Source organism: Pipistrellus hanaki (assembly GCF_964339955.1).
Source record: "Pipistrellus hanaki genome assembly, chromosome: 1".
NCBI classification, from domain to species: domain Eukaryota; kingdom Metazoa; phylum Chordata; class Mammalia; order Chiroptera; family Vespertilionidae; genus Pipistrellus; species Pipistrellus hanaki.
The window spans coordinates 209153140-209179541 of record NC_140503.1 but is presented as its reverse complement, the minus strand read 5'-3'; the positions used below and the strand labels follow the sequence as shown (position 1 = coordinate 209179541).

Sequence of the window (26402 nt, the reverse complement as noted above, 5' to 3'; positions counted from 1 at the left end):
TCACTGCCGGTCCGTGGCCAGGGAGCGCTCCTCCTGCAGTTCCCTTGCAATGACAGGTGGCACCCGGCTGTCTGCGCTGTGTTTATTGGTCCCTCTGTAATCCCTTGGAACTCATTGGTTGTTTGTACTTTGCTAAATGGGTTCCCCTGCGTTATTAGCTCAGCCGCCTCAGCTGGAGTGCAGAAGCTCCCAGAGTGGCGAGGAGGGTCCCTGTGTCCCTCCTGGCCTGGCCTGAGCTGGCTGAGGTGTGTCAGGGTGAGTCGGCGACAGGCCGGAAAGGGGAGAAGGACGTGCTATCAGTGAGCAGAGGGCGAGGCCTTGGGAACGGAAAGGAGCCAGGTGCCAGAGGCCTGCGTGCCGCATGGCTGAGTCCTGTCACTGCTCCGAGGCGGCAGTGGCGGGGCTCAACGCCTCCCTTGCCCAGTGGGACTGTAACAGGTAGGGTCCGGCCAGGAGATGGAGAACGCAGCAGGCCTGGCACAGGAACCGAGCGGTAGGGGCAGCACTGAGGAGTGGCACCGCGAGGCCTGGCCTCGGAAGCCTTGCCGAGTCCCAGTGGCACAGCTCAGCTCTCGGGCAGGCCAGGAGGGCCGCATTCAACACGTTTTTCTAGCACAGGGGTCAGCAAACTCCTCAGTCAACAGAGCCAAAGATCAACAGCACAACAATTGAAATGTCTTTTGAGAAGCCACTAAAGCGTTTAAACTTCGTCTAATGCTACTTCTTCAAAATAGACTGGCCCAGGCCGAGCTATTTTGTGGAAGAGCCACACTCAAGGGCCAAAGAGCCATGGTTTGCCAACCACTGTGCTAGCACAATGACAGGAAGTTTTAAAATAGATTGTAAACGTTTCTGGAGAACAGGCCCGGCTTTGATCCTGACCCTGTGCAAACAATGCCCAGGGTGACATTACATCACTGCCCCATCCCAAGGAAGGGAGGACACAGGAGCAGCCTCTGCTGAGAGCCTGGTCGCTGGTATCACTCCAGCGCGGGAGAGGGCGCTCCGAGGTCTGAGCTGCCCGGGCTGGAGCACTGGGCACAGATTCCTCTGACCGTGCGTGCTCACTGCCCTCGGTGGGGGCTCACGCTATGGGGGCAGCTGCCACCAAGGCTGCTCCAGGCTCCAGGGGAGCAGTGACAGGACTCCCTTCGGACGGCCTCTCTCAGGGAGACATTCCCAGCCTCCTCGGGGTCTGGCCCAGTCCAGATGGCTCCCCCTCCTGCCCAGGGCCTGGCTTTCCCTCTGCACTCCCCTGCCTGCCCTCCCTGAGGGCACTTAGGGCTCGAGTCCCCAGGAAATCAGATATTTTCAGCTGCCATGCTTTTATTTGAAAGATGTGGTGACTTATTTGCTGGAACCACAATCACATTCAGAGAAGTGTCTAGCATAATAACAGTGAATTAATTGTAGTAATTTCCCGGAGAAAGAACAAGATGTTTCACTGGCCAGTTATTTCCGGCACCTGAGTCGGTTTGGGCTTCAGACGCCAGCTGAATGTCGGGATTCTTTAGTTTCCCCGACGCTCATGAAATCCAGCCACAGTGCGGCCTTGTGAACCCAGCCTTGGTTAATCACCATTGTTCTCTCACTGCACGTTCCCGCGTGCTGTTTATCTGCTCTGGGGACAGATCCTGTGCCTGGCGGTGAGGCGGGGTCATTCCTGGAGGGGGCAGGGGGGCAGAGCAAGCCCCTGGAGGCCTGGGCAGCCTTGGCTTTGGCTCTGCTTTTATTGAGGTGGTGTCCACAGGTCATGCCATTTCCTCGGGGGGGGGTGGGGCCGGGGGCACAGTCTGGTTTTCTGGACCCTCTCTTCTCTGCAAGGTGGTGCCTCAGGCCAAGCTAGCACCTCTCCCCTGGAGGTAACTCAGTTTACCTTTTCTTTGTGTTTAGGGCTCAAAATTTGGGCGGGGCCTCGGTCTCGCTCAGACTTCTCAGCGCGCCTCTGCGCGGAGATCGTTTGGAAGATCCAAGAGATTCAGTGTCACCCGCTCCCTTGATGACCTCGAGGTAAGCCTTTCAGTTCCTTTCTATCCTCCAGGCTGTTAGAAGCTCACAGATGCCCTGACTCCTTTGCGTTCCACCCGGATCCTGCTCCGCCCCCTCTGAGTCACCCTTCTCCTCACACGGCGGTCACTGTGCGGCCCCAGCCGTGTCCCCAGGCCCAGAGCGTGTCAGTGCTGTAGTCCGTGTGCCTGTGAGGAGGGAGGGGCCCAGCGGTACCCTTAAAGGTGCGATGCTGAGGTCAGATACAGAGACTGCCTTTTGGTGTGGTTTTTCTTTTTATCCATTTTTCTTAAAAATTGAATCGGCTTTACTATTAGAGCAGCTTTAGGTTTGCTCCCTCTCACTTCTTCTCTAAAAAATATATAATTTGCTCCCTCTCACTTCTTCTCTAAAAAATATATAATTCAGTATCCATTCATGGTTAGAAAACTCCCACAAAAGTTAAAATAGGAATTAAAGGGAATTCCCTTAATCTGATAAGGGCATCAAATCCCCTAGAACAGGTATCACACTCAAGCTTTCCCTTTGAGATCGGGAAAGGCGGCATTGCTGGTGCCATTTCTGTCTTGATTTTCATTGCACGTCCTTGTCACTGTGCCATGAAAGTAAAATAGTAGAAGCTAAAGGCTTGGAAAGAAAAATGTAATGTTATTCTCACAAGATACTATTGTAACAAAATCTATAAGAAGCTATAGGTTATTAAAATCAATAAGTGAGTTTAGCAAGGTTGCTGGATCTATGGTCAATATACAAAGATTAATTTTAGATATAATTAGAAAATTACCTACAGATTCAGTGCACTTTTTAAATATATTATTGATTTTAGAGAGGAAGGGAGAGGGAGAGAGATAGAAACTTCAATGATCAGAATAATTGATTGGCTGCCTCCTGTGCACCCCCTACTGGGGATCAAGCACACAACCCAGGCATGTGCCCTTGACCAGAATTGAACCAAGGACCCTTCAGTCCACAGGCCAACGCTCTAGCCACTTAGCCAAACTGGCTAGGGCTAGCCAAGGTATTCTTAGAGGAAGTTCTCCTATCTTATTTTACTAACTTCCTCTATCAGCTATCAAAACGATGAAGTGTAAGAGCAATTTAAGACTGTAAATGTTGGCTCAGGATAGACAGACAGACATGCAGTAGAAGATAGCACTTGGGCTGTGTGTCCAGGGCAGGGTGAGTTTGTGGGTTTTTTTAGTGGTGCTGGGAAAAGTGGAGAAAAAACAAAGGAAGAAATAAACTGAATTCCCACGTCATACAGACAGGATGGGGCCCAGCTGTGCAGGTCTGACTGCAGAGCAGGGGTCACTGAGGGTCACAGACAGCTCCATGGAGGTGGGGGGCAGACACAGAGCGCTGACCATCAAGGCTGGGAGCTGACTGGGACTCCAGGAAGCTTGGTGACTGCAGCATCCAAACGCCCATTTTAAAGGCCCATTTGTGCTGGGAGCACCTCCGGAGCAGAGTGGGCCGGACGCTTAACAGGCATTTGATGAAAGAAGATATCCCAATAGCAAAGCCACATCTGAAGGTTTCCAACCACGTTAGTCACCGGGAGGCGCAAGTTACAGCCACAGGGAGGCTTGTCCACCAGTGTGGCCCAGTGACCAGAGGCAGATGTGTGTGTGGACATGAAGCAGCCGCACTCTGATAAGCCCCTGGGGGCGTGCTTGACGCACCGGCCGTGTTTGAAGGTACAGTGCCCTGTGGCTCGGCAGTTCCACTGCACCCAGAATGTCCTTCCCGAGTACCAGGCGACATGCACGAGGCCTCACGGCGTGGTCGACTCTGAGCCAGAGCAGCCTAATGCCCAGCCGCAGGGAGCAGCACAGGGGTGCTCTGTGGCTGCCTGGACACACGTCCAGAGAGAGGGCAGACACGCAGTGCGTGTGTAGGACTCCAGTTAAAGAAGCTAAAACAGGCCAGACTAAGCCGTGGCTTTTGGTTGTGTGTTCAGAGTAGGACTATTAAGAACTAGAGCCTGGCCATTGTGGCTCCGGGGTTGAGCATCGACCTATGAACCAGGAGGTCATGGTTCAATTCCCGGTCAGGGCACATGCCTGGGTTGCAGGTTCCATCCCTGGTAGGGGCATGCAGGAGGCAGCCGATGAATGATTCGCTCTCATCACTGATTTTTCCCTCTCCCTTCCTCTCTGGAAAAAACAAAAACAAAACAAAACAAAAACACAAAAATATATATACTATATAATAAAAACCTAATATGCTAAGTGTCCAGTCATCTGGCCATCCATTCAACCAATCAAAGAGTAATATGCGAATGATATGCCAAGGCCACTCAACTGCTCGCTATGACGGTAACTGACCACCAGGAGACAAACGCTCTAACTGGTAGGTTAGCTTGTTGCTGGGGTCTGGCCGATGAGGACTGAGCAAAACAGGCTGGACATGCCCTGGAGCCCTCCCGTGGTTCCCCCCCAGCTGGCCAACCTTCTGCATCCCTGCCCAGCCCCGATCATGTACGGGTGGGTCCCTTGGCCTGACCTGCGCCCTCTCGCAATCTGGGACCCCTTGGGGGGTGTCAGAGAGCCCATTTTGGCCTGATCCCACAGGCCAGGCCAAGGGATCCCACTGGTGCACGAATTCATACACTGGGCCTCTAGTACATCACTATGCTTTCGTTATTACCTGAATGATGCTACGCAGGCTTCACTTTGGGATAAATCACAGAAGCGTGTATTTCCCATTTGTGCTCTTTTCTGAATTTGCTGTGAAAATGATCGGCATGGGGTGTGTCTCTCCCAGGCCTGCTCAGATGCTGGAGTCGGCAGCAATGGCCGCTAGGGTTAGGGTTTTACAGATGAGCCTGAGAGAGGAAGATGGAACCCAGGAGCTGAGGCGTGTGGAGGGAGTGTGAAGGAGAGGACAGGAGCTAGTGACAGATTGTGGGGAAGGGGCTCTTGAGACAGAAGGTGGAGGGGGAATGAGACCTTTGCTATGGAATGGCAGAGGGGACGTCTGGGAGAGGACCTGGTACCTGCCCCACAGGGCTTGCAGGGACCGTGGGCGCAGAGTGAGGACACAGCATGCAGGAGCCAGGCCCACACCTGCTGGGAGGCTGGCACTCCCAGACTCCTCTTGGTCTCATTGTGACTCAGTGTCCCATTCTGTCCGCCGGCACCTTGGGTGGACAGGAACCCGGGTGTCCGCGTGTCCGCCACACGTGGTTCAAAGGCTGTAACTGTGTAGGGAGTGCTGAGCCCTGGGAGGTCCCTATTCCCGCTGTCGCCCTCAGACACCACTCTGCCGCTCCCAGGGTCTCCGTGGCTCATGACATCCATGTAACGTGGTGAGGACCGCAGTGTCCCCACTCCTTGAGGGCAGATCCCCCTTCCAGGGCCCCATGCAAGGGGGGGTCACCAGGCCGTGCCCTGATGGGCCACACGAGGCCAATGGCCCTGCCTGTGTCTATGACCTGCCCCGTCACTGGACACACTGACCGCTGGGCCGCAGGAACTATCACTGTTTCTGCTTTACTGAGCGGGAAACTGAGGCAAGGTGCCAGTGCCAGGGAATAAAGGATTGTCCAAGCCCGCGGAGCCCTTCCCCCGGCGGGCGGGCTTAGAGCCTCGCTCCTGCACCGGCTCCCCAGCTGCCTCTCCCAGGACACCGAGCCCCGGCAGCCTGGTCTGCGCGGCTGCCCCGAGGAGCTGTGGCTCGTCCTGCCCCAGGGCATGCTCTAAGGCAGGGGTCCTCAAACTTTTTAAAGTGGGGGCCAGATCACGGTCCCTCAGAGAGCTGGAGGTCCGGACTATATGAACTACTAATTCCTACTGTAACACCTCGGCTGCGCTCACTGCACAAAAAACCTGGCGGGCCGGATCAGACTCCTCTGCGGGCCGCATGTGGCCCGCGGGCCGTAGTTTGAAGACCCCTGCTCTAAGGTGAGAGCACAGCCGACAGGTGCTCAAAAGGGAGACGTCAGGCGGGCGACTCGGTGACTTCGGCGGCGGTGGGGGGGGGGCAAGGCCAGGTGTGGGGAGAGATGGGGCGCCCTGCATGCCCTGGCCTGGTGGCTGCTCTGGGAGGGACTGTCCACGCCAAGCCCTCGATGCTAAGAGGGGCCAGGTCTTGGGACAGGGCACAGCCAGTGTGTCCCGGGATAGAAGGGGTGGGACGGCTGAGTCCACGAAGCCTGCAGGAGCCCAGTGAGAGCGCCGCCGGCCCTGAGTTCCGCCCTGCTCTGGGCACCCCTCCGGTAGGGCCAGGCGTCTGTTTGGAAGGCCCCTCGGGCAGCATGGAGGCAGCAGGGGCTGAGACTCTCCATGGGGCAGTGCAGGCCACTGGGGCCAGACAGCCACCCTCCCAAGCAAAGCTCTCGTTTCCAAAGACAAGGCAGGGGGGCGGGGCATGCTTTGGACTAGAGCACATGTGTCAAACACAAGGCCCGCGGGCCAAATCCAGCCCGCCAGGCCTTGCAATGTGGCCCGCACCGCACTGTCATCACTGCACTCCGCTGGCAGTTTATGACATTGTCAGTTTATGACTGTTCAGTAAACCATTCGGCCCTCGATTTAGGCTGGATTTTAGATTTTGGCCCCTTCTCTGATTGAGTTCGACACCCCTAGACTAGAGAGTCGGGGGAGCTGGCTGGGCAGAGTCTGGCGAGTACAGTGTTGTTGGCATGTGAATACAGCGTTGTTGGCACATCAGGCAGAGCTGAGTGGTAGTGTATGGCCTGCAAAGCGGGGGGCGTCCTGTGAGGCCAGTGGCCAGCTTGCTCCCAGCCCTGCTCTAGGCTGTTCTCTAGGCTGGGGGAGGGGTCCTTCATCCCTCCCCATCGCCCGAGTCTCCTCCCTTTTCCTGACCACTGCTGACAAGTGCCAGGCCCTGTCCTGCTGCCCTGGACTCCCTGGCTGGCTAGCTGTGGCCTGGTCCCAGCCCAGCTCACTGGAGCACCCCATCCCTATCACGGCTCCTCCTGCCGCTCACAGCGCCCCAGCCCTTTCTCTGCATCACCAGAGCAAGCATGTCAAACTCATGGCCGCAGGCCACATGTACCCACAACGAATATTTTTGCAGCCCACCAGTATGACAGTATGTAAGAAACGTTTTAATAAACATCTCATAATTTAATTTTTACAGTATCCTGTTATACGTAATTATTAATTATGAACTGCAATGTTCTTTAATGACTGATTATTATCATCGAGTTGCATTCATTTCCCTTACACCTTATGCACAGGCGCACCATTTCTCTCCACTAGCACCAGCTATTTTAGCAGTATTTTAGCAGCTGATTGCACATCGTTAGTCTTGGACTGACTTATTTGGTGTGTGCAACAGGAAATATTTCACTTTCAGACAGCAAGAAAAATACGTTTATTTGCTTGACGCTTGTTAATTTGTGCATTTGTTCAGTGTCTAGTAAGTTAATGTTCAAGAAAAATGTTAATTTTTATTAAAATGTTCTATTTTATGTTAACGATGACTCATTTAATTCAGCCCTTTGAATTCATCATGTCTCTATAGAAATGAACTTGCGTTTCTATGAAAATTGAAGCTTTTGTTTTTTTGCGGCCACCTGGTTTATTGAGCCCGCCTTGGCCTTTGAGTTTGACATGCTTGGTCTGAGTATTTGCTAGAGGAACCCCCCATTTCTGGTGTTGATGACAGGAACTGGCCATGCGTCTTGGACAGCAGGGGGCGCCCGTGTCCAGACTTCTCCACCTGGGGAGGGGAGAGGGCGGGTGGCTCTGAGGCTGCCCGCTCAGTGGCCAGACTCTGTGCGTGTGTTTGCACGCCAGGTGCTTGCTGTCAGGCTGGCCTCGCCCGGGCAGGCAGACCTGCAGAGCCCGGACTCAGGCCCCCATTGCCTTCTTTGGTCGTTTGCCTTCTTCAGCCTCTTGGCCGGTTTGCTACATTCCTCCCGGCGCTGCTCACCTCCGACGCACTGCAGCCCGGAGCTCACGTGATCCAGGGTGCACTGTACAGGCACTTCACAATGAGCTTTAAAAAAACCCTTTTTAAGCTTGCTGTTTTTATCTCTCGGAGAAATTAACTCCCAAGTTTTTGCTTGTTTTGGTCCTTCATGTACTCATCTAACCTTTAGGTTGTTTACATAGGAAATGATCGTAATTCTCTTTAAAACCCTATTCACTTGGGACGCATTCTAGGACACCGGTCGCCAACCGGTGGTCTGTGAGGTCCGGAAGGTTGGCAACCGCTGTTCTAGGATGTCCTGGTGAGTGGTCCTCAAACACCCGCTACGTGCATTTCTGCTCAAGGGCCAGCAGGGAACAGCTAGCAGCCCTGTCCTCATTGGGCTGGCCCTGGCCAGCACCAGCACTGAGCAGTGGGTGTGCCGGGAGTGCCCCCAGCGGGTAGGCGCTGGACAGGGCACCGCCGAGCTGAGGGCGCGAGCAGTGGGCACTGGGAAGGAAGGGCAGCTAGAATTACAGGCCGTGTGGTCCACACCAGGGCCGGGACTGGGTCAGGAGACAACTGAAGGTCAGACACCTTACCTGAGGCCAGGGATGTCGTGGTGCCACCGCCTCCTCCTTCTCCTCCTTGTCCTCCTCCTCGTCCTCTTCCTCTACCTCCTCCTCCTCCATCTCTTCTTTCTCTACCTCCTCCTCTTCCTCCTTTTCTACCTCCTCCTCCTCCATCTCTTCTTTCTCTACCTCTTCCCTCTCCTCCTCCTTCTATTCCTCCTCCTCCCTCCTCCTCCATTACCACTACCACCACCTCCTCCTCCTCTTTCTACTCACCCAGTCCTTTCCGCTCACCCCACCCCCACCCCAGCATGTGCTGGGCCCAGGCTGGGCAGTTTCTGCGCTCAGCGGCGGCGGTTAGGTGATGATGAGGCCTCTGACCCCCCTGCCCCTCTCTTTCATACCTTTTCTGTACTGAGTGCAGGTCTCTTGAGCAAAGCTGTTTAAGGGAGCTTGAGCCGAGGCTGCTTCTGTCTGTAATGTCCACTCCCAGGCAGGTGCACGTTTCTGTGACAGACAGAGCTGTGTCGTGAGTGCCCACTGGGAGCTCGGGGTCCTCCGGGGAAGAGCAAAGGCAGGCGGGCTCAGTGCCCTCCCAGCAGGTGTCCACATGGGCGCTGTGTTTGGCGCCCCCCCCCCCAAGACACTCCCTGAGGTCTGCCCTCTGCCCTTCCAGGAGCCCAGCCAGCGAGGCCCCGACGTCCCTGCCGCCACATGGACGGTTTGGGGCACTTGGCGTGAGCTCAGGACCCTCCCAGGGCGTCCCAGGGACACAGGTTCTAAACTCATCTCTGCTTCCCCCTTTCCTAACCAGCACCTGTCGTGCTGCCCCCCTTTCAGGGGTGTGGGGTGTGGGGAGGCAGGCCCGGCAGGTCCTGGGAGCGGCCCCGGGAAGGGGTGAGGGCGCGGAGCCGCGGCTGCCCCGCACCGCACACGTGGGGAGGCTAATAATAGAGCTGTCATTAGGCGGGGACGCGCGGAGCCGCTCTGCGTTCTCTCAGCTCCTCGGCAGCTGCTGGGCGGCTGGGAGACCGCCCCGGTCGGCTGCACGTTATCCTCCTGATTTGGGGGAGGAAATACTTTACAAGTGACCTCACAGCGTGATTTACGTAAACGGCTTTCTTCGCTGCACGAGACAGTCCAGTCTGAGTCCCTGGCCGGCCACAGCTTCCTGCAGTGTCCTGTTGCCACGGGTTACGAGGCGAGCAGAATGGAACTTCATCTGCGGCGTCTTTAAACTTTCCTTCCGCGCACAGGCGTGCCGCGGGTGCAGGTCGCTCTCCCGCTGCCTGCCTGCCTGCCGAGGTGCGGGCGTTCGCGGTCCTGATGGATGTGGGAGAAGGGGCGTCCAAGGAGACGCAGGCTCCAGACGATCAGCAGGTGAGTCCTTCTGGCCGCGGGCTATTTAAATAGTCGTGAGCGAAGGCTCGGCGTCTCCAGTGCCGCTCTGCTCAGCTGCTGGTGGCAGCCTGTTAGCGGAACACTGAGCCGCTGTCTCCCGTCTGCCGCCCGGAGCTGGTGAGAGTCCCTGGTGATGGTGCCGCTCTGGGACCACAGACCTGCCTCTCCGGACCCCCTGCCGGTGCCCCCGCCGGCCTCCTCCTTGTCCTCCCCACAGTGATGCCGGAGGCTGAGCGCTAGTGAACTAGCTGTGTTGGGATGGCACAGTTCAGAACCTGCCCTGCTCTTTAGCACTGCGCTGTCTTATGTTCTAAATGTCACGGGCGATCCTGTTGCATGTACAGACCTAGGGAACTGCGGCCTCTAATGACGGGCTATGACCTCAGCTTAGAAAGTTGAACTTACTGTAAACGTTTTTTAAAGGCTTGAGACGGTCTGAAAAGAATGCTTTTATTTTCCTCTGTGGCTCTTGCTGTGCTGAAAGAAGGCAGAAGTGAGTTGAAGTTATTTATAGGAGATTGTCACTAATTACAGGGCCGGTTTACAGGTCATGCTTTCTGAGAGCTGTCTCACCTGCTTGTTGTCCTAATCCCTCGTTAGGGCCAGTGCAGAGGCCGGAGGGGGACACTCAGAGGTGGCGGCTGGAGGGCGGGGTGGGAACATGAGCGACGCCCTTCCTTCCACTCGGCGGCTGGACGGGCCAGGGCTGTGCTGATGAAACGCGTGCGGTTTCATGTACTTGGGAGGGCTGGGCGTGCTCGGAGCCCTGGCACAGCGTGGGCTGCGGGCTGCGGAGAGTGGGCGGCGCTGCCCCGGCCTGGGAGCGGCTAGCGTCCCACTTCCCTCGGCTGCGCAGGTCAGTTCCGGCCGGTCATGTCCGCGGTGGGCCAGGAACATCATTCCTACCCTGTGGGGCTGCGCTTCCATTTCAATAGGACCTCATGGCATGTTGTTGAAAACGTGGCTTTGGTTCGCTTTTAGAAAAGGAGACGGAGTGGTCACTGTGAGATGTGGGCAGTGCACACGCCGGCGGGCCAGCTGGTCCCTGAGGGCGTGTCTCTTAAGCAACAAAAACAGCGGCTCTCTCGTGGAGCTGGCGGTGGCAGTGGGGTCGGTGCCGTAGCCACCAGGGCCCAGGTTAGCCCTCGCAGCCAGCCCTGCATGGTGCCAGGTCACACGGGCAGGGGTGAGGCCGGAGGGCCGGTGGAAGGGTGCTCCTCCCTGAGCCTCAGCTTGTTCGGCTGGAGAATGGGGCGGGGGTGGAGTGCTGGGCTCCCACCCACAGGGCGTGCGCGCTGTAAAAGCCGTGCTTTGTGACAGGGCTGGTAAAGCTGTGCTCCTCCGGGCTGCTTTCATGTGAAGTGGAGGATCGTAAGCCTGTATAGGTGCTGCTTCCCATGATCCTCAGGCGCCAGGAGAGGCGCTGGGAGCCGCCAGCGTGCCGGCCCAGGACGAGCCAGGCCTCCGGCCAAGTGCTCACACCGGCTTCCCGTCTTTACGAGCGAGATGCAGCCTGGCTGCCAGTGTCCACGCCTTTGCCAAGCAGAGCGTCATCGTCCTTAAACCACATCCCGGCGGTGGTCACAGCCCAGATGCCATAAGACACTGGTTGTGGAGACACGGAAGCCCACAGCCTGAAAGAAACGTGACGTGTCAGGGGAGAAGCTTTAACAAGCTTCCTGTGCCCCCTTAGACTGCTCCCCCCTGCTGTGTCTGACGGAGCCTCGCTTCACGGTCCCTGTGCCGCAGGAGGCCGTGACAGCATCCCCGGGGCCGCTGGGCCGGGTCTTGCGGGGCCTGGCTGGCTTGAGGCTTCCTAGGCCAGAGGCAGGGCAGGAGCAGAGGGCATTCCCTGCAGTCGCGGCGTCGCACACGGGCCGTCCTTCCCATCCTCTGAGCAGCAGGAGCAAGTCCCACTCAGGCCCCGGGCATGGAGACCTGCTGCCTCGCCCTGCTCCTCCCTGCTCCGTCCGGGGCGTGTGCTGCCATGCTCCGTGCATCCTCCCTCATGTCCGCTCAGGTGGCAGGGCTGCACGGGCTGCCACTGCTGCGGTCTGTCCTCCCTTCCCTTCCTGCCGCACACCCAGCAGAGGCGTGTGTCTCGGGTTGGGGGCTGTGGCAGGTTAGCTGTGACTTTGGTCTGCCTGGCAGGTGCCTGGGCTGCAAGGGGCTGAGGGCAGGAGCTTTCCCGAGCCCGGGGCTTTGCTCTGCACCGGGCTTTGCAGGACCAGAGGTAACCAGGCCAGTCATGGAAGTCAGGGCCGGCCTCTCCCAGGCGCTCAGAGGGCAGAGGGCCCGGGGCTGGGCGGGGGCTGGAGGAGGCCAACCTGGGGTGGAGCGGAGGCTGCACATTTGCACGGGGAAGTGTGAGCAGCACGAGAAAGACAGCACGTGCTCCGAGGAGTCAGGGCTGCCGTGATGCGAGGGGCTCTCTGGCGTCAGAGCCAGCCGTCGTCCCTGCGCCACTGGCCAGGACTCTGCCTGCTCCTCTCCGGCCACCGGGCAGGCCGCCCGGGCAGGAAGGTGTCCCCTCCACACAGCCTGGGTCCCGGAGGGGCAGGGCCGCCCGCAGGGGCGTGGGTGCCCGGGAGCCGTGGCGAGGCTGCTGGAGGCCCTGGTGTGAGCGCGTCAGGCGTGCCCTTCTGTGGGCTGGTGTGCTGGCGGCGCTCCGCCCGAGCCTCAGGAGGAGCTCACGCTGGCCGCGTCCTGCGGATTCGGTGCCCTTTTCCATGTGCCGGCCACCTCCTCTCCCAGATGGCCCCGCAGAGGCCTGGCTAGGCAGCCCTCCGCCACCTCCTCGGCCCACACCTCTGGGGACCTACAGCCACCTGTTGGGGCGGCTCCTTGCCCCTCAGGGTCAGCTTTGCTCACTGTTATCTGAGTAAGAAGGCGGATGAGGGAAGCGCTGCTCCAGGCTGCCCCGCAGCTTCCCCTTTTCACGCAGACGCAGGCCCCGTGCATGAGCCTTCCTGCCGTCCCCTCCGCCCGGGCCTGCGGGCAGCATGCGAGCACATCCCGCTGTGCTCTCTCTCCACCCGCAACTGAGCTGGCCTGACCCCTCTGAGAGCAGCTGCGTCTCCCAGCGTCTGGGTGGCTGTCCTCGGGCCTCCCTCTTCCCTCCTGCCCAGGTCCTCTGCGCTGTCACTTAGAGACCACCCCAGCCCCAACCCCACAGCCCGTTCCCTCCCTCCCCTGGATGCGCATGTGCCCACGTCGGACTTGGACCCCTACACACCCTACGTCTGCTCGCCCCTCAGAGCCCTGCCCTTCTCAAAGGCCCGCCCAGGCTGCCCCCTGGGGCTGGGGCTGGATTCATCTCCAGCCCCAGCACAGGAGCCGGGAGGGGGGGCGCTGAGCAGGGGAGCTGGGGGCCCTCTGGCCGCATTCCCAGGCCCGCACCTAGGTCTCTGCCCCAGGCTCTGCGGCTGGGACCGCGGGGGGGGGGGGGGGGGGAGCAGCAGGAGCAGCCTGGGGCACGCGGGGCTCCAGCTCGAGGCTGACTGGTCGGAGAATTCATAAGCCTCGGCTGTTAGGAGAAAACCCTGAGGTTGGGGTTCAAGTTCAGGCAAGAGGGGCCTCCGGCTCGTCCCCAGTGCGGGAAGGCGCTGTGTGCTTGGAGGAGCTCGTGGGACAGGGTCCACCCGGGAAGTGTGCCGGTGCCACGTCCCCGAGGCCTCCGCCACACCAGTGCTCACGCCGACGGCGCTGCGGCTCAGCGCTGTCCTGTGGGATGCCACCTCCTCAGTGGCATCTGGACCCACCCCATCTCTGTTTGGGGTCTCTGTGAGCTTGGGCCGGAGGTTGGGGCTCTGTGTAAGGTCCAATGTGCACATTAAATCCCAACGTGGGCTGCCTCGTCAGGCATGGCTGCAACGCTCCCATGGTGACAGTCCTGTCGCTGGGCTCGCCTGGCTTGGCTCCTGATCTTACTGAAACCAAAGAGCTCTCTGGGACACACACACTCGCATGTGCATGCACATGCGTGTACGCACACACTTTGCAGACAGGTTCACAGGCGCTCTGACCCTCGATCGCCCAGCCTGCCTCCCTCAGGCTTCATAAGCTGCGCTGTGCTGTGATGGCTGCACTTCCTCGTCCACATCCCTCGCCCGTGTCCAGCTGTCCTGTCTGTCGCCGTGCGGCACTGAGCCCACCCACCGCGCCTCCTCCCGTCTCACAGAAACTTCCTTGTGAGCATCATGGATGGAACCTAGAAAAGGACCTCCTCCTCGCCTGCTGGGCCTCTGTCCGGGTCCTGTGGCACTGCTGGGAAGGATAGTGTGCGTGCGTGTGTGCGCGTGGAGAACATGGGTGGCGGGAGGAGCAGCTGCAGAACCCTCGTGTGGGGTGGGCATGGAGCCCAGCCCCTGTGCTCAGGCCCTGCCTGGCTGCCAGAGGTCACTCATGTCCCATTCCCCCGGGACTGGGGCTGCCCTTCAAGGACAGTCACCATGGCTGCGGGGAGCCTGCCTCTGGCCTGGCAAGGAAGGCTCCTGAGGCGGGAGCTTCAGCCCACATGCGCGGGCTCACAGCTGAGGCTGCAGCTGAGAGCTGGGTGCCACCGGCTGAGGGCACGAGGGGCTGGTTCCCTGACAGCAGCTCTGAGAGTCCTGGGAGTCACGCCAGGACTCGCACACACATGTGGTGCGTGCTCACACGCACACAGCTCTGAAGCCGGGTCTAGGACAGCATAACCCTGGGTGCACTTGGTGTTCCTCTCCCGTCCTCCCATCTCATCCTTGTTTCTTTGTTAACAAGTGCTACTCACGCCCATTGAAGTGACTTGACAGTTCCCTAGAGTGGTGGTCGGCAAACTGCGGCTCAGAGCCACATGCGGCTCTTTGGCCCCTTGAGTTTTTAGCCAAGACCAGCTTAGGAGTACCCTAATTAAGTTAATAACAATGTACCTTCCTATATAGTTTAAGTTTTAAAAATGTGGCTCTCAAAAAAGTTTCAATCATTGTACTGTTGATATTTGGCTCTGTTGACTAATGAGTTCGCCCACCACTGCCCTAGAGCAAGCATGAGTTTGACATGCTTGCCTGGAGGGTCCTGGCTGGGTGTGCAGGCCCCGGGGCAAGGAGCAGAGGGCAGGCGGTGAGAGGGCACGAGCGGGGTGGGGTGCAGTCATGGTTCCCACCAGTGGGCGGGGACCTGGGGGCCACCATGCTCTTGGGTCTTCAGCCGCAGGTCCCGCCTCTCTCCCTGGTCTTCCCTGCCCCACGTGGACCTGCTCACTGCTGCTCCAGGGCCAGCCAGGAGTTGCCTTAAAGCTTAAATGATCAAGTTTTTAAAGTGAAATCTAAGGCGCAAATTGGATTGTTACATTAAGGCTTACAGCGTTTGTCTTATTCATATTTTTCTCGTTGTATTAAAAATATTGGATAAGGCCGAAACCGGTTTGGCTCAGCGGTAGAGCGTCGGTCTACGGACTGAAAGGTCCCAGGTTCGATTCCGGTGAAGGGCATGTACATTGGTTGCGGGCACATCCCCGGTAGGGGGTGTACAAGAGGCAACTGGTCAATGTTTCTCTCTCATCGACGTTTCTAACTCTCTATCTCTCTCCTTTCCTCTCTGTAAAAAAAAATCAATGAAACATATTTAAAAAAAAACAAAGAAAACCATTGGATATGTTTGGGCAGCTTGCAGACCTCTGGTTCCTATTTCAGAGTCCTATGTGGTTATTGATGTTTTTATGTCCCAGGGAGGAAATTTGCCAGTGCCTCAAAACTGAAAACTTAAATGACTGTATATTACTGCATACCAAAGGAACGTGGAAATGATGCGTTCTCCTAATCGCACTGTCTGATGTTACTAACAGAATCAGCCTTCCTAAAGGCTGGATTCATCATAAACCACTTTTCATAGAAGTCATCTCAACTTTCTAAACATTAACTCAAAATAAAACTTCCACGAACGTGTGTGGGCGGAATTCCTGCCAAGAATAAACCCCGGTCAGCTCCCACTGGACTGCGGGGTCCGCAGCCGCCGCCCTCGAGGCAGCACTCGGCGGGCTGAGCCTGCAGTAAGTCCCTCCGCAGACGCACACGAGCCCCTTTAGCTCCGGTGTCTGCGCCAGGGGGCGTCCAGCCGGGGGCGTCGCCTCGACCTTGGGAAGCTGCCTCCTTCTGTGCCTGTTTAACGCGCCAGCACCCTGCCAGCTCACCGGGACCTTTGCCCTGGCAGCTGCTTTGTGGCTGTGCTCTTGTAAGTGTAGCACGTGGATTTAGGAGGAACCCAGAACGTGCAGAAAATGCAAACACGTTAGTAAAGCACATGGTACCGGTACCAGTGGAGGAATGTTGGGTCTGACTTCATAAAAATGTTCCTGTGGCCTAGCTGAGGCCAAGGGCCTGGCAATGCCGAACTTTCAGTCACCGGAGCTGCGGTGCAGTGCCTCCGTGGCTGCTCTGGAGTGATCTCGGGGCTTCCGTTGTGAACTGCATCGCCGGTCAGCCAGGATGTGCTCACGGCATGCAAACCAGGCTTCCGAGGGCAGCTGGTCGGAGTTGGGCCTGCGGTCCGTCCCAAGGCAGAATGACATGATTTGGGTCACCTGCCTTTCCCACACACCCCAGGTTGTGGGTTGTCTGCCTGCACCTCCACCCCACACCAAGCAATGGCCACCAGGACAGCACGCTGTGTCCCCCACTCCCCATAGGGCACTCCCGCCCTCCTCTCCCCTGCCAGCCCTTCCCCATGGCACTGCCTGCTCCACCCCTGTATGCCCGCCGAGCCCGGCCACGCGCTCCTCCGCTGCTTTGCATCCTGGTGCTCCCGCGCAGGAGGAGCTGGGCCGGGCTCTGCCACGCCCAGGTGCACCTGCGCATCCGCACGTGTTGGCAGCGGAGGGGGCTGTGGTAACTGCACCTTAGTCGTGTGCAGGTGAAGAAGCCCGTCTCTCTCATGTGGTCTGGATGGAGGACGGTGGTTTTGTGTCCGGTGGCAGGAACTGTCTCTGGGCTCTCCTTTAGGGTCACGTCTAGTTGGGCTGTGACAGGAGGGGAGACCGTGATAAAGGGCTGGGCTGGTCCCGCTGGCACTCTTCACCCGGCCTGTGTTAGGAGCACTCCCAGGTGAACTTACCTTTCATCCAGGCTTTCTGGACGGAGCTCGCTGCCTGGTGCGCATGGCAGCCAACACGATGCCAGCTTTTGGAAAAGCAAAAAGCTTTAGTTTGTGAGCAGATCAGCCCAAACAGGGGGATGGCTCAACCCTGCGGGGCCTGGGGCTTCAGCACTGCACAGTCCTGGACAGCGGGCCCTTGATGCTGAGAGGCCGTGACCAGTCCCCCCCTCTGGTTCCACGGTGGCGCCGCGAAGGGTGCACAGGTGTCCCTCGTGAGCGTGCGTCCCAGGTTGGAACTGCGATTCTGGGCCTCGTGGGAACCGGACAGGACCGGTCCGAGCTGGTTCTGCAGTTACAAGCAGATGTGGGCTGGGCAGGGGACATCCGTGACCTCTGAGTCCTCATTGGCCCTCCAGGAGAACCCTGCGTACACAGAGGCCACCCAGATGCCTAGAACTTTCTTAGAGTCTGGTCTTGGGAGTGCTCTTGGCACAGCGACCCAGACTCGGGGAAGGGAAGGAGGTAGAGTGAGGCTGTGGCTCGGGATTTTGAGTCCTTCCTGGACGGTGCTGGCCCCGAGGCCTCTAGAACCTGGCGCCTTCCTGGTGGGCACCTTGAGCAGCGCCTGCTGGGACGGCGCGGGATGAGCGCCTTCAGGGCTTCCCACGTGCTCGCCACCGCGCTGTGCACCCTGTTCTCGTCTCTGTGCCTCGTTCTTCCCGAGTCTGCCTCCCAGTTCCCACACCTCTCCAGCCTTCCAATGTACGCAGCCTCTCTGCTGAGCGTTTAATTCCAGCGGTTGTAGCTTTCCTTGTCAGGCATCCATCCTACGGGGTGAGCTTCAAACTGCCACTCCTCCTCATTGTGCAGCTCTCCTTCTCTCACTCCGTAGTTCTCTGACATCCGGGTTAGGAGGACTCCCCAGTGTCTCATCCATTGTTGTCCACTCTGCTGGCTCTTTCTCATGGAGGGCTTTTCTTGTTTTTAGGGATTTTTGAACGGTGAGCTCATATTCGCGCGGCTGCTTTCTCCCCAGGCCTGTGTGTGGCCGCCTGCCTGCAATCTGAGTGGCCCGCTCTGCTGACCCCAGCCGGCCCCGGCAGTGACCGCTCTCCATCCCAGGGACTCCCCGGCTTCTTGGGGAGCAGCACTTCGTTAAAAAGCCTGTTGTCCCTGTGCTGTCAGTTTTCCACAATTCTAAAGCCCGTGCACTGCCAGCAGCACATCTGTGGCCCTTGCCCCGGTCCGCGTGCTTGGCACCGAAGGCCCACAGGCTGGAGCGTAGCCTCCCCCCGAGCCCTCCCTGCTTGCCGCGTCCACGTGGCCCCCTCCCTGCCCCTCAGGCATCCACTCAGCCGTCACCTTCTTTGTCTCTGGCTGCAGCGACCCCCACCACCCTCCACTTCATCTCAGGGCCCTGGGGCCCGTGTGGAGGGTTTGCATGCCTGTCTGGTCTGCCCCAGCCCCGGCATTGCCTGCGCCCTGAGGTGGCCCGGCCTCGCGTTCCTGCGGCTGCACCTGATGACTGGTTTCTCAGAGGCTGCTGCTGGACACGCAGTTTGTGGTGTGTGTGCTCGCAGACTTCCCTCTCCTGGTCTCTGACCTTCAGCTTGGCTGGGTGATCGGTGGTGAGTGTGGGAGAGGGACAGCGTCATGGCCTCTGTCCCCGGGAAGGAGACCTGCCTGCTTCTGCGATGGAGGCCGGTAGCCGGGGGCGGGGGGCGAGATGACAGTTAAAAACCGGACGCACAGCCGCCATGTTTCACCCGGGAAGTCACGGGTAAGGTGCAAGCGGCAGTTTCGGAGATTCTGACCCAGACAGGACTCAGGACGGTTTGAAGAGTGGCAGGCCCCTCCTGGGGGGAGGGGTCACTTAGCTGGCTCCTGGGCTGCAGGTGCCCGTCCTGCAGGTAAGGGGCTGCGACAGGGTCTGCTCGGCATGGGAGAGGCCCCGTCCCTCTTCCGTGCAGGCTGAGTGCGAGGTTCGGGGGCATCCATTGGGCACGGACCAGCAGGCAGAAGCACAGAGTGCCAGCTAACAGAGCTGTTTCACCCTCAGACACTCGGGCAGGCCGGGTGGTGCCCCCATCGTAATGGGTCTTCATGGGTGCCTGGCACCCGGCACCTCTGGGCTGCGCCTGTTGGCATTTGGGCCTGAGGGGTCTTACCATGACTTCCGCTGGTTGGGGGCGCAGGATCTGGAAAGGGTGTGGTGTGTGGCCTCCAAGGCACAAGTCGACGCTCTTCTCTCTGTATCCTCTGTGACCGCGTCTTCGGCAAAGCCTGCCCACACCCTGCCTCCCGACTCCCTCCCTCTGCAGATGGGGGACCCATTTCCAGGCTGGAGCCTGGGTCTGCAGCCACTGAGAAGGGGGGTCTACTTCCCTTTCTGAGCCGGGAGGCTTCCGTGCACCCACCCCCTGACTGCAGTGCGACAGGAGGGGCCGCTGCTTGGGGCTGGGGCTGGGCCTGCGCGCTGTCCCCGCTGTGGCTGTGCTGGGGCTGGGACATCTCAACAGGGAGCAAGTCACCCTGCACTGAGCCTGCTCCCCTCCAAGCGCCCCACCGGCTCTCACCCTTCCCCGCCTCCCCGATTCTCCTCCCTCCACACGTCCCGGTGGAAGTGGCCTTCCCACAAGGCAGCCCGAGCTGTCTGCTGCGAGCGCATTCCCATGGCCCTCAGCCTCTGCCGCCGGCCAAGCCGTGTTTGTTGCTGAGTGTCTGTCATTCCAGGCCTCCCTCCACCGCCGCCTCCTTCCAGTCCGGCTGCAACACGTGGCCCTGTCCCCGTGGGGGCCAACCTCCTCTCCCCCAGCCTCGCCTCTGCCGGGCCCTCCTTGGAAACCTGCCCCGCTGCCTGCTGCGCCCCTCCTCCCACACCTGGCGTGGCTGCGCCCTGAGGTGGCCTGGCCTCGCCTGGTGGTGTGCCGTCCGGGTGTGCCCTGGGCAGTGGGAGGGGTACCAGGTACCGAGCGGGGTGTGTTGTGCCCAGGGCAGCGCTGGCACGTTGGGCACAGCCACTTGCACGCCAGAGGCACTGAAGGGATGGGTGGCAGGTCGCCTGCCCCCTTGAGATCGTGCCCCGCCGCAGCCTCTCTGGTCAGGTGACCATGTAGCGAGCTCTCCCCGAGGCTCGCTGAGGCTGAGGCTGAGGCCGACGTGCTGGGATCTGTTCTTTCCCAAAAAAGTGACGGGGACTTCCGCCCGCCCGGCCTGGCGCGGCCGGCTCACCCACGGCTGGGCGGAGTCCGCTCAGGAAGTGGCGCGCACTTGACTCACCGAGGTGTCTGGTTAGCTGGGCACCTGCGGGGAGGGAGCCGCGGGCCGCGGCGTGTTCCTCGGACGGCTGCTGTCTCCACTTTGCCATGAGGCCCAATTAACTCATGTCTCTCTCTCTTTTCTTTCAGTCTGCAACTGTGTCTGACGGCGGTAAGTCACTTTCTGATGTCTATTTTATTATTTTTAGTGACGTTTTCAAATTGTGGGAGTGTATTTGCCATTAACTCACCCACACTAGGTGTTTTCTTTCCGTTTCCACGGGGGGCGGGTGTAAGGCTAGCGGGGGGCTTCCCCTCACTCCGGTGCCCGCGACATGCTCCGGAAGCCGTTCCGAACCCGCAGACGCATGGTGAACCTGAATTTCAGCGAAGGCAGCGGGTGGCGAGCCCACACCCTGGCTGACAAGCCCGAGCCTGCGCTGGGAGGGCCCGCTCGGCGCCCGGGCCAGCTCGGAGCTCTGCGGGCTGAGCCGCTCTGGAAACTCAGGGCGCTCTCCGCTGCTAACGTTCCCGCTCCCAGGAGAGGGTCCCCGGGGTCAGAGAGGGGGAGGGACAGAGGCTCTGTCTGGAGTCATTGTGCGCGTGGGGCCCTGGATGGAATGGCCCAAAGGGGCGGCCGAGGCCTCTGACTTCCCTGCTCACTCGGTTCCTTTTCAACACCAAGGCGACTGGGAGCGTGCCTTCCAGAGTGCTTGATTCTTCCAATACTCTCTAAAGCCTTTATGTTCACTGGTGGTTTTTACAGGATCTTAATTAATCCACTTCTCTGTCCTCTGGGAGGTGAACTTTATGATTTACCAGAACGTGCTAGCACTTCCTTCTCACACGGGTGCTGCTGTGGGTCTGAGTCCTGGCCACAGCCTAGCGCCCGAGCAGGGGCAGCGGACTGAGGCGCCTCTTGTCACTAGAGAGAAGCCCAGGGTTGTTTTCTCGGCGCTTCGTGCTGCCCCGTAGCCGCTGCCTTCCCCCTGGGCCTGGGAGCGGGCTGCTTGCCCAGGAGGGGCCCTGACGGCCAGCCCAAGCAGGGTGAGGGCGTCCACCCGCAGCCACAGGCGAGGTCACCCCTGGAGCTGAGCCTGCACAGGCCAGAAGTTCGTGTTTGGGGATTTAGTTCTTTAATAAAGGGGATTGTGTTACCCACTTTCTGTGCAGGGACAGCCAGGCCACTTGATCCGGCCTAAGCCAGGAGTGGGAATACTTCCTTAAAAGCCGTCGGACCTGTCCCCGAACCCAGGGTAAAGCAAGTGGCTGTGGAGCTGTGTCCGTGTCCCGCCTCGCTTCTGGTGGAAGACGCATCTCTGCAGGAAACGCGTCCCTTCGAGCGTTCATTCGCTGTGTTCAGTCCAGTCAGGGGTTAGGCTTTGGTTGTCTCTGAAGCTTTCTTCCGTCCGCGCGATAGACGCAAGCGCTAAGTCCGCTGTCTGCCTTTGAAAAGCTGAACTTCCAGGGGGAAGCCCCTGCTCCTAGTCCGTGTCCTTCCTAAGGAAGTGGTGTCCTGGCTGGTGGCGGTGGTTCCCCTCCGTGGGGGCTTTCCACCCCCGCCCTACCTTCCCTTCCCCCTCAGACCTGCTGCTCCGGGCGGGCTGGCCCCTGGGCCCTCGTCCCTAGGGGCCCTCGTGGCCGAGGAGGAGGAGGAGGAGGCGCTGTTCCGTGATTACGCTCTGCTTTCCGGAACCCGCCAGGCGGCTGAGAGGTTTCACTCAGTCTGCCATGTTTTTATTCTTTCTCCTTCCGGTTCTTTACCGATCATACGTGAGGGGAAAAGGGCCTCTCGTTTAATTTGCACGTTCGGTCTAGGACGTATGGCTTACATTCTGCCGACTTCCCCGGCGCAGACACTGGGCGATGGCTCAGTGCCGCCGAGAGAGCGGGGAAGTGGCTGCTGAGCCAGAGCCGCTGTGCGCCCTCGGCTCCCTCCCCTCGCCCAGAGCCCCTGCAGGCCCTGACCCCACTTCCTGGGCCCTGGGGAAGGAGGAGCCCCTAGCCTGGCGCCTCCCGCGGGGGGAGGAGCTTGAGAGGAGCTGGCGGGAATCTCGGTGTTTCCACGCAGAGGTGTTTGTGTCCAGGGGGGCCGGCCGGGGGGCGGGGAGGGGGACACCTCGGGTGTTTTCTCGCAAAGCTGTTTGTGTCGGGTAGAGCAGGACGTCCTGGCTCCCCGGGGTCTGGGCTCCGGCAGTGGTTTCCTGGGTTTCTATGGGGAAGATGCTCGGGCCCTGGGAACGCGAGGCTGGCAGGGTGGCTGGGCTCCATCCGCCTCGCTGGGCCGCTGGGCCGAGAGCACGCCACTCCCTCCACAGCCTGGGTCCAGTCTTGTCAGGGCGGTGGTTTGGACGCGGTTAGCTCTGCTCCTCTCACAATGACACCTTTATTCGCTGCTCACTGTGGGCTCTGTGGCTTCGCTTTAAGGAAGTCGGACAATAATGCTTTTGGAGTCTTTGTCAACTCCAGGGTTCCCCTTCTCAGAGGGAAAGGGGCTCCCAACGCCAGCTCCCCAGGCCGCGCTGGGAGGGCGGGAGGTCAGTCCCTGGGGCTGAGCCAGGCCGGGCTGGGGGCCAGGGAGGCAAGTCCCGCCTCAGGAAGGGAAGAGCCTTCCGCATTAGAGAGAGGCCTGACCTGCCGCGTGGGAAACCGCTCTGACGTGTGCACACAGGACCCCTCGCGCCCGGCAGCACTGAGGTGCGCGTGGTTGGGAACAAGTAGGTGAGACCCTCCATGCTGACGGGACAGAGCCCCTGTCCCCCGCTCCCCGGCTCAGACCTTGCAGCTTTTAGTGAAACAAAGTTGGTTCTTATTTTATTTCTCTCTTTTTTTCACTCTGTACTAAGCAGCTTTGCCAGGACCCCCTCTCCCCCCATCCTCAAAGGTGGGGTGTTCTCTGCCATGTCTGGGTCTGACTTCTGCAGTGGAGAACTTGGGGTGCCCGATGCCCCCATCCACGGGCGCACATCAGGCCGTGAGCGTGGCAAAGTCCTCAAAGGACCTGCTCTGGTCCGGGTCTGTGACACATCCACGTGATGCCTCCTCGGTGGCCGCTTCACCAGCACTCCAGCTTACTTAGCTTGCCCACGCTCCTGCTGGCTTCCCCTCCACTGGGTCCGTGAGTCTCCCCAGGGGGTGGGCCTGGGTCCATGACCGTGTCTGTGACTTTCCTGTGACATCCCAGCCCTGGCACCGCTCTCCGCCCGCTCAGAGCTGCCTCGGGTTGTGTTAGTGCTTCTTCCTGCCTCAGCAGGCACCATCCCCCACCCTGGTCTCTCATGGCCGCTCAGGCGCGTGGGGTCTCTGCCCCCAGCATGCTGTCCCCGCCTGGGGCAGCCTCTCAGATGAGCCTGTGCGGCTGCCAGCCCTTATCCTGAGTATCAGCCGCTCCCCTGCATCACCCCCACGTGAGAGCAGGTGCAGCTCACAGAACGGCTCCCTGGGCCTGGGGTGTTGGCTGGCAGTGCCTGTGCCTATTGGTTCCACGCGCACCTCATCCTCACGGGGAGGTGGGGGGAGGCGGGGAAGGGACATGGCCAGGGAGGGGAGGTGTGGGTTCTGCTCCCGCTGCATAGCTCACAGGTCGACCTCCCACCTCTGAGGGCATCCCTCTCCCTCTGTGCCCTCCTCTCTGCTCCGGGCCTCCAGCATCTTCTCCGCCGTGTGCCAGGACGGCTTTGCATGGCAGGGTGGAAGCACCACATGGTGACCCAGCCCTCACTGCCAACCTCAGGCCCAGCAGGGTGAGGCTAAGCCAGGGCTAAACTGCACCCCATTTCAAATCTAAGGTGGTCACAGTCATAGCTCTGGCTAGTGACACCGGAGGAGAGGAGAGTGTGGGCTCTTGCACAGAACCACCTCATTGGCAGAGTGTGGGTGAATTCACATTTTCCTTCTCAGAAAAGCAGTGCAGCCTAATGCACATTTTTTTTTTTTAAACATATTTTATTTACTTTTTACAGAGAGGAAAGGAGAGGAATAGAGAGAAACACCGATGAGAGAGAAACATCGATCAGCTGCCTCCTGCATACCTCCCACTGGGGATGTGCCCACAACCAAGGTACATGCCCTTGACCGGAATCGAACCTGGGACCCTTCAGTCCGCAGGCCGATGCTCTACCCACTGAGCCACACCGGTCAGGGCCTAATGCACATTTTTCAAATATGTTTGCTCGGTGGTGGAGATGGAGGCGGCTGGGGAGGGGCCGTGGGGCGGTGGAACATGTGGTGGCTCTGGGATCAGCTGTCCAGGTTCAAACACAGCTCTGGACCAGCTGCCGGCCTCAGTTCTCCCACCTGCTAAGCGGGGCCCAGGACACCTGGCAGCGTGGCTGAGGGTCACCTGCTTAGCATCCGATGCACCTAGAGCAGCACCTCCCACCGGAGAGCGAGTGGGCGCTGCGTGTCGGTGTGACTGGTGCTCCTGGGAATGGCTAACATTGCCTGCAGGGACTGGCAGAGACGGAGCTGGGGGCAGGTCTGAGGCTGGTTACTGGTCCGGAGGAGAGGATGCCTCAGAGGAGGTAGACTCCACACTTACACGGCTAAAAGTTCAGGTTCAAGCTCCGGCCAGCTTGGCTCAGTGGATAGAGGATCTGCCTGTGCACTCAAGGGTCCTGGGTTTGATTCCGGTCAAGGGCACTTCGCTGAGCACTGGCTCCAGCCCCATCCTGGCGGGAAGGTGCCCTCAGGGTCTCCATGCAGGCCCATGCGGGGTGCCCTCCCGGCTTGGGGGAGCTTCAGCACCATTTGAGTCTTCCTCCTGGAGCTCGCGTTTGGGGACTCGGGCTTGTGCACAGGCACAGGCACGGCTGGGCCCACACTGCACGGTGGCTCTTGGCACAGATAAAGGAAGTCTTCCTGCCTGGCCGGTGGCTCCGTAGGTTGGAGCGTCATCCCGTACACCAAAAGGTGCGGTCAGTCCTCAGTCAGCATGCATGCAGGAGGTGACCGATCCTTGATATTCTCTCTCACATAGTTTCTCTCTCCCTCTCTAAAATCAATAGAAATGAACTCTTCATAAAGCATACGTATTTGTTGAGATAAATGACAATAATTCCACACAGAAATTACTTGGGAAGTGGGTAATGTAAACTTTTTCATTGCAATCCACATGATGGGGGTAGGGGAATTGGTGACCAGGGCTTGGAAAATGCCCTGTCTCCTGGCGAGTCCAGAGGCTTCTGTGGTGTGGTGGAATCGGGAGCTCTGAGCCTGGAGTCCTGGACATCAGTGTGACAGGCGACAGGACTCACACATGTCCGTCTCTCCCACCTCCCACACGAACCCTTTGCAGTTGCCGCCCTGCCCACTCGCGGGCTGTGAGCGCCCCGTTTCCCATCTGCCTGGCATTTCGCGCTCCAGAAGCCGCGTCCTGTCAGGCAGGAGGCGGGCTGGGCTCTGCCTCGGACAGGCTCTCCCCTCCAAGCTGACTCGGAGGCTCGGGTTCCGGCCCCGCCCGCACCTCCTCGGGCCTCAGTGGCCTGCAGGCAGCCCGAGACCCTCACCCCCTCTCCGGGCTGGGAAATTGCCTGGGGGCCAGACTGGTGAGCCCATGACCTGTGACGCCCTGCCACTGATCACTCTCAGGCAGACCATCGGTCTTCAGACCTCCACCACTTCGTCTGTAAACTGGGCTGATTGGATTAGCTCACTAGTTTCTAGGCTCCATTCCGAGGAGGGGCTGTGGGGCCCAATTGTCAGGAGGGCCCAAGACTGCGCTGGGTGAAGGTCCGTCCCATCTGTCCTTGTCTGAATCCTGGGGGTGGTCATCTGGGCTTGAGGTGGGGGGTGATAGATCACGTGGGCTTGGATATCCTCGTGTCTGGGTTTTCTCATCGGGACAAACTAACATTTGCAGGGACTGGGGCAAGAAAAAAGGCTTTTAAAGAGACATGACCATTAAGCGACCCTGAATTCGACCCTGGACTGGCAGGAAGTGGCTGGAAAGGACATTATGGATGGGCTTGGAGAATGGACGGTGTTGTGTTCCCAGCTTTGGTAGCTGTGCTGTGGGCATGGAAGAGAGAGTCTGTGCACTTAGGAAGTACACACGGAAGAGTCTAGGGGCAAAAGGTTTGCTGTCTCCAAAGTAATTCAGATATTTTGGAGAAAGGTGTGTGTGTGTGTGTGTGTGTGTGTGTGTGTATGCATGTTTGTGTTGTAAGTGTGCATGAGTGTGTGCACATGTGTGTGAGAGTGTGCATGTGTGCAT

The 26402-nt window shown here is 59.2% G+C and overlaps 2 protein-coding genes across 2 annotated transcripts in view; one reads left to right on the top strand and one right to left on the bottom strand.

Moving 5' to 3' along the window:
• The window catches only part of LRPAP1 (LDL receptor related protein associated protein 1), a 229491-nt gene that overhangs the window by 142667 nt on the left and 60422 nt on the right, over positions 1–26402 (bottom strand). The window lies entirely within an intron of this gene.
• Positions 1–26402, top strand: part of RGS12 (regulator of G protein signaling 12) — a 60482-nt gene that overhangs the window by 13194 nt on the left and 20886 nt on the right. Inside the window, 2 exon segments of the mRNA XM_084884537.1 lie at positions 1894–2010; positions 20339–20360. Of these exon segments, the coding sequence (XP_084740663.1) occupies positions 1894–2010; positions 20339–20360 (139 nt within the window).